At 42.5% G+C, this 21,320-nt stretch overlaps 1 protein-coding gene across 1 annotated transcript in view; it reads left to right on the top strand.

The window, feature by feature from the left end:
- NOX4 (NADPH oxidase 4) overlaps positions 1-21,320 on the top strand; it is a 158,481-nt gene that overhangs the window by 40,226 nt on the left and 96,935 nt on the right. Inside the window, exons 10-11 of the mRNA XM_007063128.4 lie at positions 1,881-2,045; positions 2,199-2,261. Coding sequence (XP_007063190.3) covers positions 1,881-2,045; positions 2,199-2,261 — 228 coding nt within the window. The remainder of the gene's footprint in view (positions 1-1,880; positions 2,046-2,198; positions 2,262-21,320) is intronic.

The following is a 21,320-nucleotide window of genomic DNA, read 5'->3' as shown; positions in this document are numbered from 1 at the left end:
TAGGATCTGTACAAACACAGTGGTCTACACGGTCCCTGTCCCCTGAAGAGCCGAAAATCTAGGAGCACAGAGCACCACACAAAATATCCAGTTCAGTATTGGGCCGAATATTACCCAAAAGCTCCTCAGCTGCCTGTCCCATCTGCCCTTCACCTTAGTCATTTGAGGAGGTATGTTGAAGTTGTTCCACTTTAATTAAATAACTGAATAATTCACTATTAATTCGGCCAGAGAAAGATTTAGAATGATTCTGTAGCCTTGTGATTAGGGCAGTCACCTTCTCCTCCTCCATTGGGACTACTTGCAAAGTAACGGGTAGTGTTCAGTGGTTCCATGTCTAGTTGGCAGCCGGTATCAAGTGGAGTGCCCCAAGGGTCGGTCCTGGGGCCGGTTTTGTTCAATGTCTTCATTAATGATCTGGAGGATAGCATGCATTGCACCTTCAACAAGTTTGCAGATGACACTAAACTGGGAGGAGAGGTAGAAATGCTGGAGGGTAGGGATAGGATACAGAGGGACCTAGACAAATTAGAGGATTGGGCCAAAAGAAATCTGATGAGGTTCAACAAGGACAAGTGCAGAGTCCTGAGTTTAGGACAGAAAAATCCAATGCACCGCTACAGACTAGGGACTGAGTGGCTATTCAGCAGTTCTGCAGAAAAGGACCTAGGGGTTACCGTGGACAAGAAGCTGGATATGAGTCAACAGTGTTCCCTTGTTGCCAAGAAGGCTAATGTCGTTTTGGGCTGTATAAGTAGGAGCATTGCCAGCACATCGAGGGACGTGATCATTCCCCTCTATTCAGCATTGGTGAGGCCTCATCTGGAGTATTGTGTCCAGTTTTGGGCCCCACACTAGAAGAAGGATGTGGAAAAATGGGAAAACATCCAGTGGAGGGCAACAAAAATGATTAGGGGGTTGAAGCACATGACTTATGAGGAGAGGCTGAGGGAACCAGGATTATTTAATCTGCGGAAGAGAAGAATGAGGGGGGATTTGATAGCTGCTTTCAGCCACCTGAAAGGGGGTTCCAAAGAGGATGGATCGAGACTGTTCTCAGTGGTAGCAGATGACAGGACAAGGAGTACTGGTCTCAAGTTGCAGTGGGGGAGATTTAGGTTGGATATTAGGAAAAACTTTTTCACTAGGAGGATGGTGAAGCACTGGAACGCGTTACCTAGGGAGATGGTGGAATCTCCTTCCTTAGAAGTTTTTAAGGTCAGCCTTGACAAAGCACAGGCTGGGTTTTAGATTTAGATTGGATTTAGATGGGGACTGGTCCTGCTTTGAGCAGGGGGTTGGACTAGATGACCTCCTGAGGTCCCTTCCAACCCTGATATTCTATGAGTCTATGATTCTAAAGCTGTGTCTACATTTATGGCGGCATGTAAGAGTACAGACATTGCATGCTGAGCTAGCATGGTGAGATACGGCTTCGGCCAGTAGCATAGTGTAGAGTGCCCTACCTGCCTGAACCCCCAGGGTATATACTCTGCACGGCTCTCTACACGTCCACGCAGTGCCTCCCGTGACTACCCTGCTATTTTTAGCAGTGTAGTGTCCTACTGCCTCACTGGAGCCTTTCACTGTGACATGGAGAATCACAGAACCATAAGGTTACACGCGAGGGTCATCTAGTCGAATCCCCACATTTTGACCTACACACCGCCGTGGCACGTGTGGACACAGCCGGCCTTTCACTGCGGCCTGTGGCTACATGTGTAGTGCCTGTATTTCAGATGCAGCCATGAGTGTAGACATAGCCTAAGACATTAGTCACCATAAGGATGGTAGAACTAGGCTGTATAAGGAGTCATATTATTTTGAAATAAAAAAGGAAAAACATTCCTTGGAGTAATATTTTTGCTTTTCTTCTGCAGACTTGGCTTTGGATTTCTGGACCTTTGTGTTTATATTGTGCAGAAAGGCTCTATCGCTATATCCGCAGTTACAAACCGGCCACGATAACTTCAGTGATAAGCCATCCCTCTAATGTCCTTGAACTACGAATGAGGAAAGAAAACTTTAAAGCAAGGCCTGGTCAGGTGAGTTGACTCACAGCACATAAAACTCCAGCTTCTCTTATGCAAGGGTTGAGGGATGCTTTTAACTTTGGGGTATTGTTAGTAGCAGCCATAACCGAATGTTTTGAACGTAGCTTTTTTACCATTCATTTTTCTCTGGGTGATTTATTTCAGTACATTATTCTGCACTGTCCAAGAGTGTCAGCATTAGAAAGCCATCCATTTACGCTCACAATGGTAAGAAATCCATTTACTTTGAGTTATTGCATTTAAAGTAGTTTTCCATTTATTTATTTTTGGTGAGGGAGTGTTCTCTCTCATTCTCAGTGAAAATTCCTTGAATAAGAGCTTACAGTTCATTTCAGAGGCTACCGGTGAATATAAAGTGATTGTTATGTCTCTCAGCACTTTGTGTATTTAATTTTGTCTACTGTTGAGAAAATGATCATAGGAACCTGTTTTCTAACTTCCATTAGTGGGAAATAATAATAATAATAATAATTAATAAAAAATCCATTCTATTTTGCTCATTCAAATATAAACAAAACAGCACTGAAAATCTTTATGTGGAATTAGGCAAAAACTTGTATTTTGTCTGTTTGGTGAAATAAACTTAAACAAAGACATTGCGTCAGTTTCTTTTAGTTTAGTCCATAAGTAAGTTCCTTTTTCAGTCTTCTACTATGTTAGTGATTTGTTGTGAAGTTTACCAGTGATGTAGGACCAGTGAGATGGTACAGTTGGAGAGTATGGGCCTATTTTGTTGTCTTATTATGACTGATTTACCCCATTGTAAGTGTGAAAAGACCAGAATTAGACCCATTTAATTTAAATATTAAATAGAAAATATCTTTTGATAGTTCTCCCTGTATTGAAGCTGACAGATTGGACAAATGGCCAGTGTGATGTCAGGTTCCAAAATAACAACCGCTGCTAGCAGCTAGCATGGAATTGACCATTATAATTAAGGACACTTGACCAGATCCTGCAGATTTTACTCTGGCAAATCTTTGAATTGACTCCTATGGGAACTTCGCCGAAGGAAAGACTGCAGAGGTGGGCTCAGTGGTATAAATTGACAAGTTCATTGACATCAAGTTGATTGCACTAGTTGAGGATCTGGCCCACTCTTTGGAAAAGTCTGTTACAGTGATGGCACCCATTGCAAGAAGCAAATCTCAAGACTGGGTGAGACAGATATGGTTTCTCAGGCAATATAAATAATTCATTTATATTCAAATACAGTGTTATGTATTTTCAGCTGAGTACAAATATCTAGTTGATAGATTAGTTTAGATCTGTAGCAGAAGAGATGGTAAAGTAACTTTCTCTTATGTACAATGCATTCTATACGGAAATAGGGTGATGTTAACAGCCTATAGGATAGGTCCATCAATGTCTATTAGCCAGGATGGTCAGGGATGCAACCCCATGTGCTAGGAGTCCCTAAGCCTGTGACTACCAGATGCTGGGACTGGACGAGAGAGGATGGATCACTTGACAATTGCCTGTTCGGTTCATTCCCTTGGAATCATCTGGCACTGGCCCCTGTCAGAAGACAGGATACTGGACTAGATGGACCATTGGTTTGACCCAGTATAGACGTTCTTATGTTCTTATATAACATAGTATATACTGCTTTAAATATTCCTTCATATTAAATTGCTATTTTGACATTAGCTCTGATTTTTATTGCCCCAAATGTATTTCAGTAGCACTTTAATTACACTGGAGTAGATGCTATTACTGGGTGGTTTATTGCATAATAAGGACTTGAAACATCTAGACTTATAATAGTTTTCTCTGTCCAGCTTAGGCAGGGGACAGTAGTTTCCAGATGTCTTTCTAGGTCATTGTTCTGCCTTGGGCTTCTTCTTTGCTTAGAAAGCTTTTTTCACTGCAATATAATGCTAGACATAGGACGAGGCTTAAGGGTATGTAGGCAATATCTTTACTCAATAATTTTTCCCCCCTGCTGCTGTCTGACCTACTCGTAGGTAGCAAGCATTAATGATTTCAGTGTGAGTTTTGTCAACTTTTCTTATTCTTTTACATAAATAATAATAAATAATAATAATAATCTCTTCTTGTTATTTTATAATGTGCATGGTGCTTAATAGACAAGTAAAAGTGATAGATCTGGGAGCTTAGAATGGACATAATGCAGCAAGCAATGCCAATAGACAAAGGCTGGAGGGAAGGGGAGTATGGGCACAGAAGGAGGGCTTTGTATCTTTATTGGTCCCTCTTAAAAAAAAAAAAAAAAAAAAGGTTTAATATATTGCTGCTTGGATTAATGCCCAGTAATAAGGCTGGGGTGGAAGCCCAATACCTGCTCCCATTGAAGCCTCTGGCAAAACTCCCACCTGTCTCCATTGCAGCCAGAGTGTACACTAGATCCCAGCCAAGTGAGGTAAATGGATGGCATTTTGTAAAGAGGTGGAGTAATTTGTGCAATTTAATAGTTTCTCCCCCGCTTCACCCCCCCTCCCCCCTGTGGAAGGGGTAAGGCATGAAACTCGTATGTGGATTTGGCAAGGCAAAGTCCATATCACTACCTAGGGCTCAGAGCTGCTCTCCTGCCTACTCCTACTGTGGCTGCTATTTTACCCTCTAAGCTGGATCAGCAGTCAAAGGCTTCAGTGCCACTTGTGCAGCCTGGTGAAATCACTGGATCCATGCAATCATTGATCCTCCTCCAGCCTGCCCCAATGACTGAAACATTTTGCTACTTGAAAACACATTTTTCTTTTCTAATATGAAAATTCCGTTTATTTTTATCCATGCTTTCATTTTGTCTCGCTCAAAATTTCAAGTTTCCAGAGGGGTGAGGAAGAGGTAGCACAGCTTCTGCAGTCCCCTGGAGGAATCCTGCTGGCCAGCTCAGCAAATTATTTTGGGAGCTGTCAGGTAGCTCACAATGGAATAGAAGTTGCACCATCCTTGAATAGGGTACATCACCCTCCCCATTGGCTCTCCGCTACCTTTGTACAACTTTTGTCAATATGCTCTCTATTAAGCAGATTTAAGAATATTTATTTTCCTAGGTCCCTTTCAGAGCATCGAACAGTCACTCCCAAAGTGCTGGTTGGTGTGGTCTTCAAAAATTCTTCTACTTGGACCCCTGTGTGCCCAATTTCCTTACTTTAGATGAGTATTTCCTATCACTTTTCACAACAAAACCCCAGTGGAGTAAGACAAACTAAACATGGAATCTTTCCTTTATTGCAGCCTGTGTGCCATTGCTTCTGAACTCCCACAGGGTCTTGTCCAGAGCTCATTCAGATCAATGAGAATCTTTCCACTGGCTTGGAGGGGCTTTGGGTTAGGGCGACAGGCTCATTATGCACTTTAATAGGGGGCTTGCCGAACAAGTTAACAAGAATGTTCAAGGCATTTTACTTTTTTTGTTGGCAAGGATTTTTTTTTTAATTGTATATCACTTTTAATTAGGATACGAGATGTGCCTCTCTCTGTGTTACACAGATTAATCTCGTGAGTCCTATATTTCTGGGTAAATATATATTTTTGGCCAGGATTTTCAGAAGGGGCTAGTGATTTTTGGATGTCTCCATTTTTGGGTGCCCGATTTGAAATTCCTTAAAGGGACCTGATTTTCAGAGGGCTGATGCTCAGAATACTATGAAAATCAGGCCCATTTAAGGTGTCGGAAGTTGGGAACCTCAGAACTGAGGCACCCAAAATCAGTAGTCACATCTGGAAATCATTCCTGCAGTCTCCAGAACATCTCTCTACACATGTTAATTGCTCAGCAGTTTCTCTATGAGTGGGAGGGTGGAATTTATGTATTCTGTCATGCAGTTTAATGCTTAATGCCTAGAGCCATCTCTTAAGGCTCTTCAGTAATAGCAAACATCAACAGTTATGTTTGTTTCAAACACCGTAGTGCTGGTCCTGTAAAAGTTCAGTTCAGATTTCCAAAGCATTGCTTTCACTCTTTTTGGTACCATCAGATCAAAATTCTCCTCCCCTTTCTTTCTCCCTTCCAAAAAATATATACACATTTATGGGGCTGATCCTCTCGTTTACACCAGTTTCAAAATGGTTCAACTCCACTGTTGTCAGCAAAGTTGCTCCTGATATTAACTATGCGAGTGAGAGGAGAATCAAGGCCAAGAGTTTATATGGAAAGTTTTGTAGAAATCTTTGTCTTCTGTTTCTTTCAGTCTCAGTTCTAGATCTTCCACTCATGGGTATTGAATTTCCTCATTTTATAGATGCTTAACCACAAAGATGATTATTTGCTAGCAGCATGAAACCACAATCCTAGTAATTTATGGTTGCACATGTTTCCTTTTTACTGATGAATGACTTCAGAAGGGGGATTCTCATTTAAAATATTCATTGCAATATTAGAAGAGAAGTAGCTTTTTATGTAATACGTTGGCATCACTTCTTGTGTTGGCACATCGTGCTTGGCTCTATGCCTTGGAGCATACAACTTTACATTTTGCAAATGTAAAGAGCTGTAGAAGTTACAGGGTCCTTTCATGTGGTCTCAGTTAAACCCACTAAGGAATCAAAGCAAGCCACAATCTTTTACAAGCTATAAATATGTAGCTTGACTAATAAATAAACTTGCATCTACCCTAAATATCATTAAGTACATTGTATGGGGTAGCTGTGCTAATTTAATTATGTTGACTTTCTTGTGGAGGTGCGATGTAGCTTATTTTACAGGACTAAAAGAATGTGCATCTTTTCGACATGTCTTCACACGGATGTTGACTGTGTTAAGCCTTTATCCTGCACCAGGATCAGTCACTGATAACCAAATTTCATTTGTGGATCTGAGCTAAAGGTTGGAGTGGTTCAGATCTGAGGTTTTGATTCAGACTATTACAGAGGTGTGAGCCAGCCACGAGGTTCGGAGCAGGGCAGAACTTTCCAGAAATGTAGGGCTGCTTGGATCCCCTTTGCCTTTTAGTGGTGCTCCCATCTCTAATTAGAATTCAACACTGTATTTCACAAAGAGGGGCTATTCCTTTCAGTTGTTTTGGTGTGACTTTAGTCCTGGATTGACGACCTTGCAGACTGACGTCCTCTGTTCTAGCACATACAGAAATAGAGCAAGCTTTTCAAAAACCTCATGCCAATGTGCCTCACGTGTAGCCTGGAAGCACCACCTCTGATGGGAGAGATTCCATGTCCCATTCAGTCCTTGGTTTTGCTACTGAGACTGCCAACAAGGCTGTTATATAATTGCCTCTTGTGGTGGTGGTTTTAGAGACTTGTCCATTGGGTGCCTGTTATGATGATCTTAATCAATTTCCGATATGCCCATCACCATGGTATCTAGGCATTATGGCGAAGCTGAATTATCACGTAAAGTGGCTTCATTATCTTCTGTTTTATGCCAGTAAAGTATAGCTGACACTGAAATTGGTGATTCCGTTCTAAATTCAAAGAGATTGGGAGCCAAAGGGCTGTCCTCTTTAGTGTCCAACAAGGATTTCCTAAATTTTATACTAGAGAGATTTCAGTAGTTCAACACTTCAGCATAACAGTATATTGACACTTATTATTGTAGCCCCTAGAAGTCCCAACTGAGATTGGGACCCAGCTATGCCATGTGCCGTACATATGCATAGTAAGGGACAATCCCTGCCCCCAAAAGCTTGAAATCTACTTAGAGAAGACAGACCAAGGGAAGGACTTTACAGATGGGGATCTGAGCTGTAGTGATATTGAGTGACTTGCTCTAGGTCACACAGGGAATCTGTGGCAGCATTGGGAACTGAACCCTGGCCTCTCGCGTCCCTGTCCAGCGTTTAAATGGCAAGACCATAATTCTTTTCTTCATTAAGGTTATTCAAGCTGCTCATTCTGCTGCTCTCTAGCATGCAGAACATCATTTAATTGGAACAGGTGGAGCTGTAACTTGATTCCTTTAGCAAGAAGGGGTACGTTCCATAAGCCCTCACTTCTCTTCTTTAACTTGCTCACATCACACTGTGTCCCTCTGTTTTGCTTTGGGTCATAATGGAAGGGGGGCGAAAGGCAGAAAAGGGAAGATTTTTATTCTTGGCTTTTTTTTAAGGTACTGAAAACTATGCAAGCACAGATCCCTCTGAGCTAAGGCTGATTCTGCTCCCTGGCTTTACACATCTCCTGGTAATGTTGAGGTATTTCTATTACCCTGCTTTACTGTCCGAACCAGTACCTGGTGTCTGCTGGAGACTGTCCCTTTGGCATTGCATTTCAGATGAAGGCTCCATTCAGTTTGAGGCCAGGTCAGTTCACAGGTATGGGCTTTGGTACTTCATCTGACAGTGAGAAGGCAGGACTACTGTTGGCATTGCAGAATTTTACTCACCACCTCTTCTTCCCCAGCATCACAGTTTCATTGTGCCATTCTCAGAGAAAGCAGAAGGAGCTATTTTCTCTCAGTCCTTTGTAGAGCATGCTTAGCTCCAATGAACAAGTTCCAATCTTAACATGGCTGAAATATCAGAGGAGACACAGAAGAAATCTCCTTTCTTTGAGGCACTGAAATCCAATGGCACTGAGGTACTGTGACATCAGATCTCTTTTAGCTGTAGAGCTCTGTACTGCCATTTGCAGCATTTGTGGAGGCCACAGTAAATCTTAGCCCACTATTTTCAAGTTCCTCAGTGAGAGAGGAACAACTATCTGAGGCCCAAGTACCTCTAGTGCACACAGATCAGTCATCATCTGTCTGTGACTTCACGCATGGAGATTTCATCCTTTCTCCATCATTTCCTCGTAAACCAACTGTGACGGGTTCCCTGCAGGGTGCCACCTGGAACTGGGGTTCCACTGTTCCCTCTGACCCACCAGCCTGACCCACAGCAGCCTCTCTCACTGTGCGGCTGTGACAAGCTATAGACCACACCCAGTCCTACACTCCCACCAGCATTCGCACAGGCAGGGACACACCCAGCTGCAGTTACATGCAGGCTGACCAGCCACTGCATGAACCAACAATAGAGAGGCTACAGCCAAGATACCTCTAGCTTCTCAGCCTAGGACCCCAGAGCTGTACTGCCCTGCCTTGGTCAAAACTCGAATCAATATGAATTTATTATCCAGTTCGCCCCTCCCTCAATGTGGAGAGGAATATGCAACAAACTTGTGTTAACCAAGCTGAGAGTTTTCCCCAAACACTTCACTCAAAGTACACTGATTTAGATAAAGCAAAACCAAGTTTATTAACTACAAAAAGATAGATTTTAAGTGATTATAAAGAGATAGCAAACAGATCAAAGCAGATTACCCAGTAAATAAACAAAACTGCAAACTAAGCCTAAAATACTAGAAAGAGTGGATATGAATTAGGAATTTCTCACTCTGACTGCTGATACAAGTAGGTTTGCTGATTCTCAAGGCACAAGCTGCACTTGCTTTTGCAGCTTGGGCTCCCCACCCTGGTTCCAAGTCCTTTTCTTTCAGCGCTTCTCTCACGTGTTGAGTTGTGGGGGAGTGAAGAACAAGAGATGATGTCACTCCCTGCCTTATATAGCTTTTCCATGTGGCGGGAACCCTTTGTTTCAAATTTGGTTCCCAGACCAGTTTGTGAAAAAATACAGGTACCCAAAATGGAGGTCAGAGTCATGTGGTCTGGTCACATGTCCTTGCAGAGTCATGGCAGCCATTATTTACAAGCTGGCCGAAACGTTTACAGGAAAGCTAAGCTAATGCACAGCCCATTTTCTTTGTCGATGAGCCATTAGCACTGTCTGGCTTCTTCATTGTTGTACCTGAAAGACTGGCTGTGGCTGTTTCCCAGAGTAAGCCCATTTGAAATACAGATCCATAGTCAATATTTATAACGTCGGATACAAAAATGATACATGCATACAAATAGGATAATCATAGTTAGCAAATCATAACTTTTCCAGTGACACGTTACGTATCCCATCTTGTACAAAATGCATCATATTTATGCCATGATCGTATCATAATAATATTACTATGATGGATATTGGGTGTAGTGTCACACCAACCTTCTGTTGTTAGCATTAGTTGAAGCATGTGCCACCCACCATAAATCCTCCAACACTCACCTGTAGCTAACATTAAAAATCCACACTCTGTTAAGTTATGAAGGCTCACTGTTAAGACTTCTTTAGTCCAACCTACCTAGGTCAGAGTGACTCTAGCCTCTTCTCTTTCTGTGAATAACATTGTAATGCTAGCCTGTTCACTTTTTGTGAATAGCATTTTTGTGTGGAGTGCCTTTGGAGTGCCTTTGTGTGGAGTGCCTCCAATGTGCTGGCCTTGGTCTCATTAGTGATTGCAAATGGTTTACGGCCTCCACTACTGAGCATGGTTATGACTGGGCCTGACTGTTCAGATAAATATGTCTTATGGTGGCATCTCCTTCAATGAGTCTGTTTGCACGTATACTAAATGCATCGATTCCAAGATACTGTCGCATACTGAGACACACTGGCAGCTCATTTAGGGTAGTCTACACTATGGTGAGAAGTGTGATTGCAGCATGTGTAGACATATCTGAGCCAGCTTTAATTTAGCTATCTCGAATAGCAATAGGAGTGAAGCCAGGGCAGTGTGGGCTAGCCACTCAGGTACTTACCCAGGGTCCTGAATGGGGCTGTACAGCCCCTGTTGCCACGACTTCACTGTTATTGTTATTCAAGTTAGCTATATCAAAGCTATCTCAGATACATCTACTGCAGTCCCACTTATGACTGCGGTCTAGACATACCCAAAGACACCTCAATCACTTGATTCAAGACCTGGCCTACACATCCATCTCTCCAATTGCTATCTCCATGAAACATAGCTTAATGGGGACAGATACCATCATAGTGGAACCTGCACAGCCAAAAAAATTTTCCGGCCTGTTGTTGCAACAGTTTTTAGAGAAGAGGAGACTTCTTCCCCAGTTCTTGTGCCTTCGGTTCCAATGACTAGCTTTTCATTATGTCCTCTAGATTCTCATTCCATAGGTGTGAGATCAACTTCCCCTCAGGAAGGAGGTTCTAAGTAGGCCAGAGACCAGGGATTGGCAACCTTTGGCATGTGGCCCATCAGGGAAATCCACTGGCTGGTCGGGATGGTTTGTTTACCTGCTGTGTCTGCGTGTTCGGCTGATCGCAGCTTCCACTGGCTGCGGTTCGCCGTTCCAGGCCAATGGGAGCTGCGGGAAGCGGCGTGGGCCGAGGGATGTGCTGGGCGCCGCTCCCTGCCATAGACCATTGTTGAAATTTAATATTTTCATGTAGTATTACAGTATGCTATCTATCCCTGTCTGTTGACTGAGTGTTTGGTCAAAAATTTACTTCTAAATGTTATTGCTGTTGCAGCTGGACAAGTCTGGAAATAATGTATGGGTAGGGTCCAAGAAGTTTGACAATTTCATTGGTGCTTTTATCTGTTTGTTGCGTTGCATTTGCCAAAACCCAGTATTTATGTATTAACACAGTGATTTTCAACCAGTGGGTCTGTGGACCGTTGCGGGTCTGCAGACTATGTTTAAGTGGTACACAAAAGGTTGTCGTTACCCTAGAACAGTGGCTTTCAACCTGTGGTCTGCGGACCCCCTATGTCTAAGATTTCCAAAGGGGTCTGCACCTCCATTTGAAAATTTTTAGGGGTCCGCAAATGAAAAAAGGTTGAAAACCAATGTATTAATGTGAAGCAAATCACTGTGGTAGTATTTGCAGTTAAAAACCTTTAGACCTTGCCTTTTTAGAATGACAGTTTCTGTCTGAGCAGAAAAATTGAGGAACTCATTTAAACTTGAGTTCTTTATTCATGTACAATGGTGGATAGATCCAATCCATGGCTCGCTGCATGTACCAGGGTTTCCTTTGTATTATGTAGACTTGTTTCCATGGGTAATAAGGCATGTTTTTATATAGAGATATTCAAAATGTCAGCACAAAATCCAAACATGTATAAAGGAATGAGCAGAGGCAGTTACCAAATCTTGTTTGATTAGACATTCTCAAAATATAAAATTCTATAAAGAAGTGATAGTTAATGAAGCCGAGAGAGAGAATTACCTGAAATAGTGTACTCGTGTACATGAAAAATTTTAATATTGCTTCTAGGTGTCTCCAGGCTATTATTTATTTGTGCATTTTCCATCCTCATGGGCTTCTCCTCTGAACTCTGATCTTTCCTTATTTTTTTTTTTTTTACTTCCCACTTTGACTCAGAAATATGTAAATTCAGTTGACCTAAGGCTTTAAAAAGCCTGACAAATTTAATTTAGGCATGTGTGGGTTGAGGACTAGTGTTCTGAAGCTGTCAAGTATGTGCCTGACACCTTGTTCGAGTGATCTGAACAAATGAAAATGTGAACATTATTTAAACGAATGTAAACAGGAATGTGGAAGCAAATGCTTCCTTTTGCTTAGAGTGAGGTAGGTTTTTATTTTACAAAGCCATGGATTGCATTATTGTCTTATTGGAGGCCTGATCCAACATTCATTGCAGTTAATGGGAAGTCTGCCATTGACTTCAGTGGAATTTTAACAGTCCACCAGTGAAGTTTGACTCTCAGTGTCTTCAAGCAAGTAATGTAGTACTATGCAAAGAACAAAACTGGGAAACGTTGGAGATGCTTTTGTACTGTACGGTAAACTCAAGAAACAAATGATGTACAACAGGAAAAGCCCAAGGGCCGGATTCCGAGATACCTAATATTTTTAAGTTGTTAGAAGTTTGCCCTTGTAAAAACTAGGTAAGAACCTCAGGAAGTGGCCTAATGCTAGCAGATTAGTACAAGAAAAAACCAAATCTAAAAGTGATATGTTTTTAATGAGCTTTATTAAGTTCTTAATCCTTTTGCGTATGGTAAACTTGGCTTTATGAGATGATCTACAGAACACTCAGGGAGATGCAGATATTGTGAAGTATATTGCTGGCAAACTTATGCAAGTCCCAGGGGCTTGTCTGCTTTTCATACAAATAGAAAATCAAACAGCTGTATGGAAAAGAATTTAAGTGCAACAAAAATAATGTAGATGAACCTTTCTCTTGCTCATTGTGTGCTGCCTTGCATCCATTTGCTTTTAGATTTTTGTTTTACACATCCAGTTTATCTAAACAAAAAACTTTACACACGTAGACTTATACTTCAGATACTTACAAATATCCACCTATAACAGCTACAAGAGCTGAGATCTTTTAGGGTTTGCTACATAGTCATTGAGATTTTCTTTTGCTGATAGCTCCTGCTTTGCCAAGAACATAAGAATTGCCATATTGGGTCATACCAAAGGTCCATCCTGGCTGGATGGACCTTTGCAAGACAAAATTGTTTGCATGTTTGGGCGTTCTAAATACGTATGCTCAGGCTACAACATTTTGGCCCCTATCTTCACAGGTATTCAGGCTGATTTCAGTGAAAATTAGGAGCCCAGCCACCTTTTAGGATCCGGACTTCTGAGCCTTGCAGGATAAAGGAAAGCCGAAGAAATGGCTAGCTAATGAAGTTGGGAGTGCAGAGGTGTTTTTTAACTGGAATAAAACTCTTCCATATTTTGGTCAGCTTAGGAAGATAGGGCCAGATAATGGCAATTAATTGATGCTCCGTGTTGGGGTGGTACAAAGCTGCTTCACCCCAGCCAGAGCTCCTCCCCCATCTCACTACCACATGGGGTAAAAGAGAAGACTACCCCCTGCATCACCCTTCAACAAGAGGCATCATGGACTTCACAAAACTGCCATGGACCTGAGTTTGGTGTATGGGTACTGGACAGTGTTAGCGGCCTGTGATATACAGGAGGTCAGACTAGACAATGTTGTAGACCCTTCTGTGCTTAAACTCTGTGACCGGCCTCTACTCTGGCCCCTTTTAGGATGGCTTGTGCTCTAGCAGGTGTCAGCAGGAAGTAGTCTCTACACTCAAAGTGCAGAGACTGTGCTTGTACCAGACTCTGCGTGTGGGCAGTTCCTTACACTCTCCTCCTCTGCCTCCGTGGACATCCACGCATTGACCAGCCACACTCTGGTTCATAATCTGGAAAAAAAATGACTGTATGTTATGCATTGAACTCTGATTTCACTTTGTCTTTGCTACTTTCAGTGTTTCATTGTGCAAGGACAGTTTCACACCTGACTGTGACACCTCCGAGGTTGGGAGGAGACATGGTCATTCTGACCGCTCCTCTTGGCAGAGTTGAATTGAGTAGGTTCCTCAATCAACTGCCGTTTAGAAGCATTGGTAAGCCGTGCACTTGGAGTAGCGGGGATGGAAGGTCTGGAGGGGAGAGAGCCTAGCAAAATCATTTGTTTCAGTTTGCTTGGTAGTGCAATAGTCCATAAATATTTTAATTCTGGTTCCATAATGGTATCGTGTCCTGAGACACCACTCCATAGGTCCACAGTTCACTTCTTTTGACCTTCTGAGAGTTTCTCTTCAAATTTTTAGTCAAATTTGTGGTTGCATTTCTCTCTTCATTGGGTGTTTCTAACCAGTTCCACGTCTGGTTGCTACAAACTTTTTTAACGTGGCTGAAAGGCATGGAAAGGGTCCAGTTACACAGCTGATTGTGGATCTGCTGGTCTCTGCCAGGCAGTGGCTAGTGTTGGAGGCAGTGTGGAGTGGTGGAACCCCAAAAGGAGCTCCCAGGGGAATCCCACTCGGTGCACCGCTATGAGCAGAGCCAGCCATCCTCCTGCCCCCTTCTGTTCTATTTGGTGTCTGATATTGCTCCCATCACTGTGGTATCCTTCCTGCCTCCTTTGGAAGAACTAGCAGATAGTTCTTGTGCTCAGGGGCTGCTGTTGTGCGTGACCCCTGTGCAGGGGCAAAATTGTATGCATAGGAAGATGCTTTTGGCATACTGCTCACCCTCCTTATCCATGCCAGTGTGCGACAGGGTGGCTGCTTCCAGGGCACCCCCTTGTGTCCTCAAGGTGTCCCTGAAAGCAGCCCCTGCCTCCGTTTCCCTCTTCCGGAGTCCCCAGTAACTCCACACAAGCTGTCTGAATATAGATAGCTCTTCATGGGGTTTATTTTATTTCAACAGTCTCACAACCCTCTAATTCAGAATTCCCCACCATCATTCAGACAGTACATTCAATTTTTCAAGTCCTGACAGTCCATCAATACACCAGTTCAGCTTCAGCGACTCTCACCACAATCCATCTCTTGACTACAGCTCCAGCGTCTCTTACCACTCAGGTACAGCTCCTGCATGTTTCATCATGCCTCATCCCAGTCCTCTAGCTGGGGTGTTTTTCCACCCTATTTTACTCCTCTGTTTTGTTCTAGCTGTCACCTGGAGGTGACATCAGGCTCATCCCTCCATCATTCACCAGCCTTCAGCTCTCTCTGGCTCTCTGGCTTCAGCTCTTCCGTTCAGACAGTCAGCAGGCATCTCCCTCTGCTTCTCTCAGCTTTCAGTCCTCTCCAGCCCTCTCTGGCTGTGGTTCTCTGCCCTAGGGAAGTTTGTAGGTGACCCCCTGACTGCATCCCTGCCTTCTGCTTTCGCCAGTCTAATCTGGCTCCTCTGCTCAGCCAGCGAACTCCCACACTGCGTCTTTCAGAGGCATTCCTTTCTTGAATCTCTCTGCCCAATTCTGCTCTTCTTTTGAGCTCTTTCTACTTCTCTAGAAATACTCACATAGCCCCAGCCCTTCTGGAGTCTGGATCCCCTCTTCATTTTGGGTTGTCTCATAAAACTCACAGGGGCAGCTCTGCCTTCCTCATTACACCAAACTAGGGTACATCTGGACTGGAACAGGAGAGCTGGGCCCAAATTTGTTTAAGTGCCAAACATAGTTTTAACCAGTGTTTCTGAACTAGAGGGTTTTTGTCATAAAATACAATTGGGCGGGTGGAGGTTGTTGAAAATTTTATTACAATCTAAAGCAAAGAAAATCTCGCTCCCTCATTCCCCACACATCTTTACCCTTCAAGGTCAAGTATTATTTGCCAGCCTCTTGAAACACACAGATAAATTATATGATAAGTGATACTTCTTGTACTCTTATAGTACATGTAAGGGGAAAAGGGTTGCTAAAATGTTTAACCTTGAATAAGGTTGAGAAACACTGATCTGGACACTAGAAGTATATCTTAGTGGTAAATCTGTAGCAATAAAACTTTGTGGAGCTTAGGCTGTTCATCCTTTACTTACCACAAAAGCGAAGATACTGTTATTTATTATTTATTGAATATGGTTAAAATTTCCCAAAGTAGCTTCTGAAAATCATCCACTAGATGTCTCAGCCTAGGGTGGCAAAGATCAAATCACCCAAAATCAGAGATGCCAAGCACTCTTTGACCTTTGTTGGAGTTTTGGATACTTAGCACCTCTGAAGATTGGTCTCTGGGTGTCTGGAAAGTGTTGGCCTGTTGACATTTCCAAGACATCTACCACTGTTGTACATTGGCATTTGCCTTCAGAGAAAACAAAGAAACAAAAAGTTGGATAAATTCAGGCTAAAAATAAGGTGCAGATTTTTAACAGTGAAGGTGATGAGTCAGTGAAAGAATTACACAAGGATGTAGTGAAGTCTCCATTATTTAAAGTCTTAAATCAAGATTGGATATCTTTTTAAAAGCGAAACAGAAGATATGAACTTGATGCAGGTATCAGGAAGTGAGGTTCTGCAACCTGTGTTATACAGAAGGTAAGAAGATGATGATACTAAGTCCTGTTTTGAGTGCAGGGGACTGGACTAGAAGACTTCTTGAGGTCCCTTCCAGTCCTATGAGTCTATGATCATACTGGTCCCTTCTGGCCTTAAAATGTAGAATCTAGGCACCTTTTGTGGCTTTATTGTAGGGTGTTTTCCTTCACTAGTTGGGTTACAGATGTTTTGAGTCAGAAAGAGGACAAGGGAATGGAAAGTGAAAGAACTCTTTGGGGCATGTTGCCGCTGTTAGGCAGCCCTAAGGGAGAGACAAGGTGGGTGAGGTAATATCTTTTACTGGACCACCTTCTGTTGGTGAGAGACAAGCTTTTGAGCTACGTAGAGCTCTAAGGGAGGCAGCCCTGCTATGAGTTCTCTGGCTTGCTCAGAGGGATGTTAGATTTAAAGACAAAGGTCTCACCTTGTTCATTCAGACTCCCCTGTTGCAACATCATGTTCTGTTTTAGGGTTGTCCCCTGTACAACCAAATTATAATGTCTGCAGACACTTCTCAGTTAAATTAAGTCACTCATAAGGCCAAGTTCCCAATATGGAGAGAGTTTAAACAAAGCCAAATTTACAAAGTAGCCCACAAGAGAAATAAATGGAGCCACCTTGAAGACCCTTCCCATACAGCTCATTCTTCCAGACACAAACATGTCTTAAAAAACCCCCAACAACCTTACAAGCACCTTTTTCTGACATCTGTCTTTTAAACTGTGTGATTCATTAGTTAAAACTGGGGTAGCCTGATTTAGCATGGTTCACTTTCCATGAGTCAGACCTAAGACTAGCTGTCCTTTATTGGCTATATTCTTTATATAGCATGCCTGTATTTGTCATCATTCTTCCTTGTTGTTTTCTAATCTCAGGATAAATTGTTTTGGGAATATTTAGATCAGTTTTCTGTGAAAACCAGACAAACTATGGCTCACTGAACTTTTGAAGCCCAAATTATTTTTGCAGCTGATTGGCAAAGTTGAAAATCCACCCCCACCTCCTCCGTGAGGGGAAAAAAAATCTAGGTCAGTTGGGTTTAGTTCTGTCATTTTCTCATGTACATTAACTCTTAAGTGCGTTTCTGTCTGAGTGGCATAACTGATCTGACTGGTTCCAGGTCACAAACTTGGACAATACAGCAAAGGTTTGCAAAAGAGCAGTTTTATCCTTGGAGGCAATCACCATGACAATGAACCAGCTGCAGGAGTGCATGGTGTTTACAGTGCCTGCCTGGATGTCTGCAAATTCCAGCTTAGAATCATATTGCGGCTCTTTCCCAAAGTGAAATAACCTCTTAGAAAGAATTTCTCTCTGCTTGTTCATTTGTGTGAATCCAGCTCTGCCATGACCTTCCTTTTAGCTGTCGAAATGGGGACAGGGCTCCTTTTCATTTCTCTGCCAGCCATAGCACACATCATAGCTGTCGTTGCCAATAAACGACTAGTCCGGTTCCCACTTCTGCCTGTGCAGAGGGCCCCTGGGCAGTAGATTCAGAGCCGTTCCATTTCATGAGGAGGCAGAATGCAGGGGGGCCTCTCCATTGGAGGCACATGCCTTGCATTAGTGGAGTCCAGCTCAGCAAGGGATTCTTGCACAGCCATCTCGGGTAGGTGGTTTGGAGAGGTCTGAGATCCAGATTGTCTGGCTCCTCACTTTTGCTGGAAGTACTAGGTTTGTGGAAACCACTCTGTGCCTTAAGCTGATGTTGATTCTGTGTAGTGTGCCACAGTCGAAAGAGGATTCTTTCCCTCTTCCCTCCATTGTTATCCCCAGTGCCAAGCCAAAGTACTTGAGGTAATCCAGGAAAAAGATTTCTCTCAAACTGGAGGTATTGTTTGACTTAGTGAGTAAGGCTCTGGACTGGAATTTAGGAGGCTGGTGCTCTTGGCCAGGCTCTGCTACTGTTGTGTCATGTGACTCCTGATGCCTCTGAGCCTCTGTTTCTTACGTGATGATGATGAACTTTCTACAGTGCTGTCTGTGCATCCACCAGCCAATGACTCCTCCAGAGTAATAGTATAGCCAGAAACATATGCCAAAGGCCACCAAATCCACAGTGAACCACCACAGAGAGCAAATTTGTAGTCAAGGGCCATCTAGTGAACACACCCCTGGTTGTAGCAAGAGTTCTAGGCTGGGAAAGGGTACCAGTGCTCTAAGGGCCTAAAATACTGTAGGCTATATAATTTACAAGACCTATCTGTTTTCATTTCCTGTCTGTTGTGCTCTCACACATATGGGACCAGATTCTCCATTGCTCTGCACCTGGTATAGTCACTGACATTGGTGTAAAGTGAGTGTAAACTGTTATCACTCTGATTTAGTAGCATTTTACACTTTCTTTGCACTAGAGAAACTGGTCCATAATTTTTTGATGCCACTAAATAAAATCAAGTATATTGCTAGTATGTATTAGTAACTAGTAATACATTAAACTTGGATTAGTTAAATTAAGAATATTATCCATATTCTTTCTGTTGATGATTGAAATAAACGACATCTACAGATGAGTGTTAATCCATATGCTGGTTTATGAACACAGAGTCTTCCAGGGATTGTCACAAATCCACATGAAGTCCCCTGAGTGCTAGATTTTGCATTTACATCATGGAGTTAGCTGAAAATCACATATAGGCAGACAACTTCCTATTAAACATGCGTCTGTGAAGGCTCAGAAACAGTAGGTTTTTTCTCAGCAAAGGGTGCAGAATAAATTATATTCCATAAATTTGCTCCAGTTATAGGATGTCAAATCCAGTGTTACAAATGGCAGAATGCAAAACAAACAAAAAGGGTGTGTGTGTGTGTGTGCGCGCGGGGGGGGAGTGGGGAAGAGGGGACGGCATTCTACATCTCACTTTTCATTAAACCTTGTAGCAGGAAATCTACCATTTCAAATACAGAAGACTTTTATCTCTGAGGGTATAGGGCCATGTTCTCAGGTGATGTAAATAAGCACAGCTCCATCAAAGTCAATAGAACTATTCCAATTGACCCTTGTTGAGATTCTGTCCCATAATCTCTGGAGGATGGCTGAATGCCTGCAGATGAACATTTTAGCAAAAATTGCTGGAAGACCTTATGACCTCAAATATTCCACTTTTTTGAGATATGCATGTTTGGTTTGAGGACAGACTAAGATGAGCATAGCTTCATGTAAGCACAGACAGTTTATTTGCAACAATACATTTGAATAATTTCTCTCGTATTTTAATCAGGTTGGTACATCAAATAAGGTTCATTCACAGCTCTCTTGTACAGAAATAATCCATTTAACATTGTCCAAGGTCTTCCTTCGCTGTAACAGTCCTAGAATATAGTCAGGAAATAAATTTCTCAAATTGGTACTCTAGTGAATACGTCTTTTTAGAAAGACTAAAATACTGTTCTTAAAACAACTTGTATGTCCTAGGAGCGGATAATCCTAACAAGTTTTGTAGTCGCTAAATTATCTTCTAGGGATCTCAGAGAAGAAGTTTTATTGTCTTTAATTAGAGCTGCAAAAAGCGTTCATGCATTCCTGAAGTCTCTCAGACACTTGTAGTTTGGCTAAAGGTCATACACATACTTTGTAGGGTCCGAATTCAGGAAAGCACATAAACTTGTGCTTAACTTTAAGAATGTTCTTATGTCCCTTTGACTTCAGTGGAATTTATCACATGTCAATTAAGCTTATGCTTAAATATTGTCCTGGATAGACTTGTTTTCTGAATCAAGGATTAGCGGTACTCTATTTTGGAGACCAGAGATGCCAAAGAGTATAGGCTTAAATTTCAGGTTTTTAGTCATGTATGCATTTACTGTAATTGTGTGCAGAGACCTGTCAATGGCATGTGTTGTTTAGACATGCCAAGGCTTGCATATTTTCATGCCTACACTTCTGAATGCCAAGATGGCTGCAGCTGGCTCTGGTCAGCTGACTTGGGCTTGGGGCTAGAACTTGCTATGTAGATGTTTGGGCTCCAGCCCAAGGCCAAATATCTACACAGCAATTTTTCAGGCTGGGAACCCGAGCCTTGGGTGAGCCATGAGTTTGTTTGTTTTTTATCCCTGTCTAGACATACTCTCAGAGGTCAGATATGGGGTGATTGTTTTATAAAAAGCCTTTGCCCATCGTTTTGTGGTGTTTTTGCCTTTTATCGTTTTTGTGTATGAGTTCATTTGAGAGCATAGTGATTGTCTGGTTTCACCCACATAGTTGTTATTGGGGCATTTAGTGTCCTGGATGAGGTACACCACATGCTGTGATAGGCATGTGTAGGAACCATTGATCTTGAAAGGTAGGTTGTAGTTGGGTGGGGGGTGAGGGGCTTTTGATTATTGTGGCAGTGGAGAGATGTCTGTAGGTTTTGCATCTGTTGTTCTGGCAGAGTCTGGTGCTGCTTTGAATTGTGGGTTCTGGTCTGGGTGGAGCTTGCTTCTGATGATGAACATCAGTCTCTAATGTCCACCCAAGCACTCACTGGTCTGGCAGTCTGGAAAAGGCCAGGGTTCTCAAGTTTAGCTGATCTCAGAGGAACAGAACATGTGAATGTACTATTTATACAATAAAAATATGACTAAGGCTTTAAAAACTAGGCTCTATATATCCTACATGATGGGTTTGTTTCCTCTATGAAGATTTAATAGCACAATAAGGTTTTCTAGAGCCCTCCAAGGGACCCTTAGGCCTGCGGTGTCAGAATATACTTC

The sequence above is a fragment of the Chelonia mydas genome, chromosome 1 (genome assembly GCF_015237465.2).
Source record: "Chelonia mydas isolate rCheMyd1 chromosome 1, rCheMyd1.pri.v2, whole genome shotgun sequence".
Taxonomy (NCBI): Eukaryota; Metazoa; Chordata; order Testudines; family Cheloniidae; genus Chelonia; species Chelonia mydas.
Note: the sequence above shows the minus strand (reverse complement) of the source record. Positions and strands in the feature narration are given on the sequence as shown.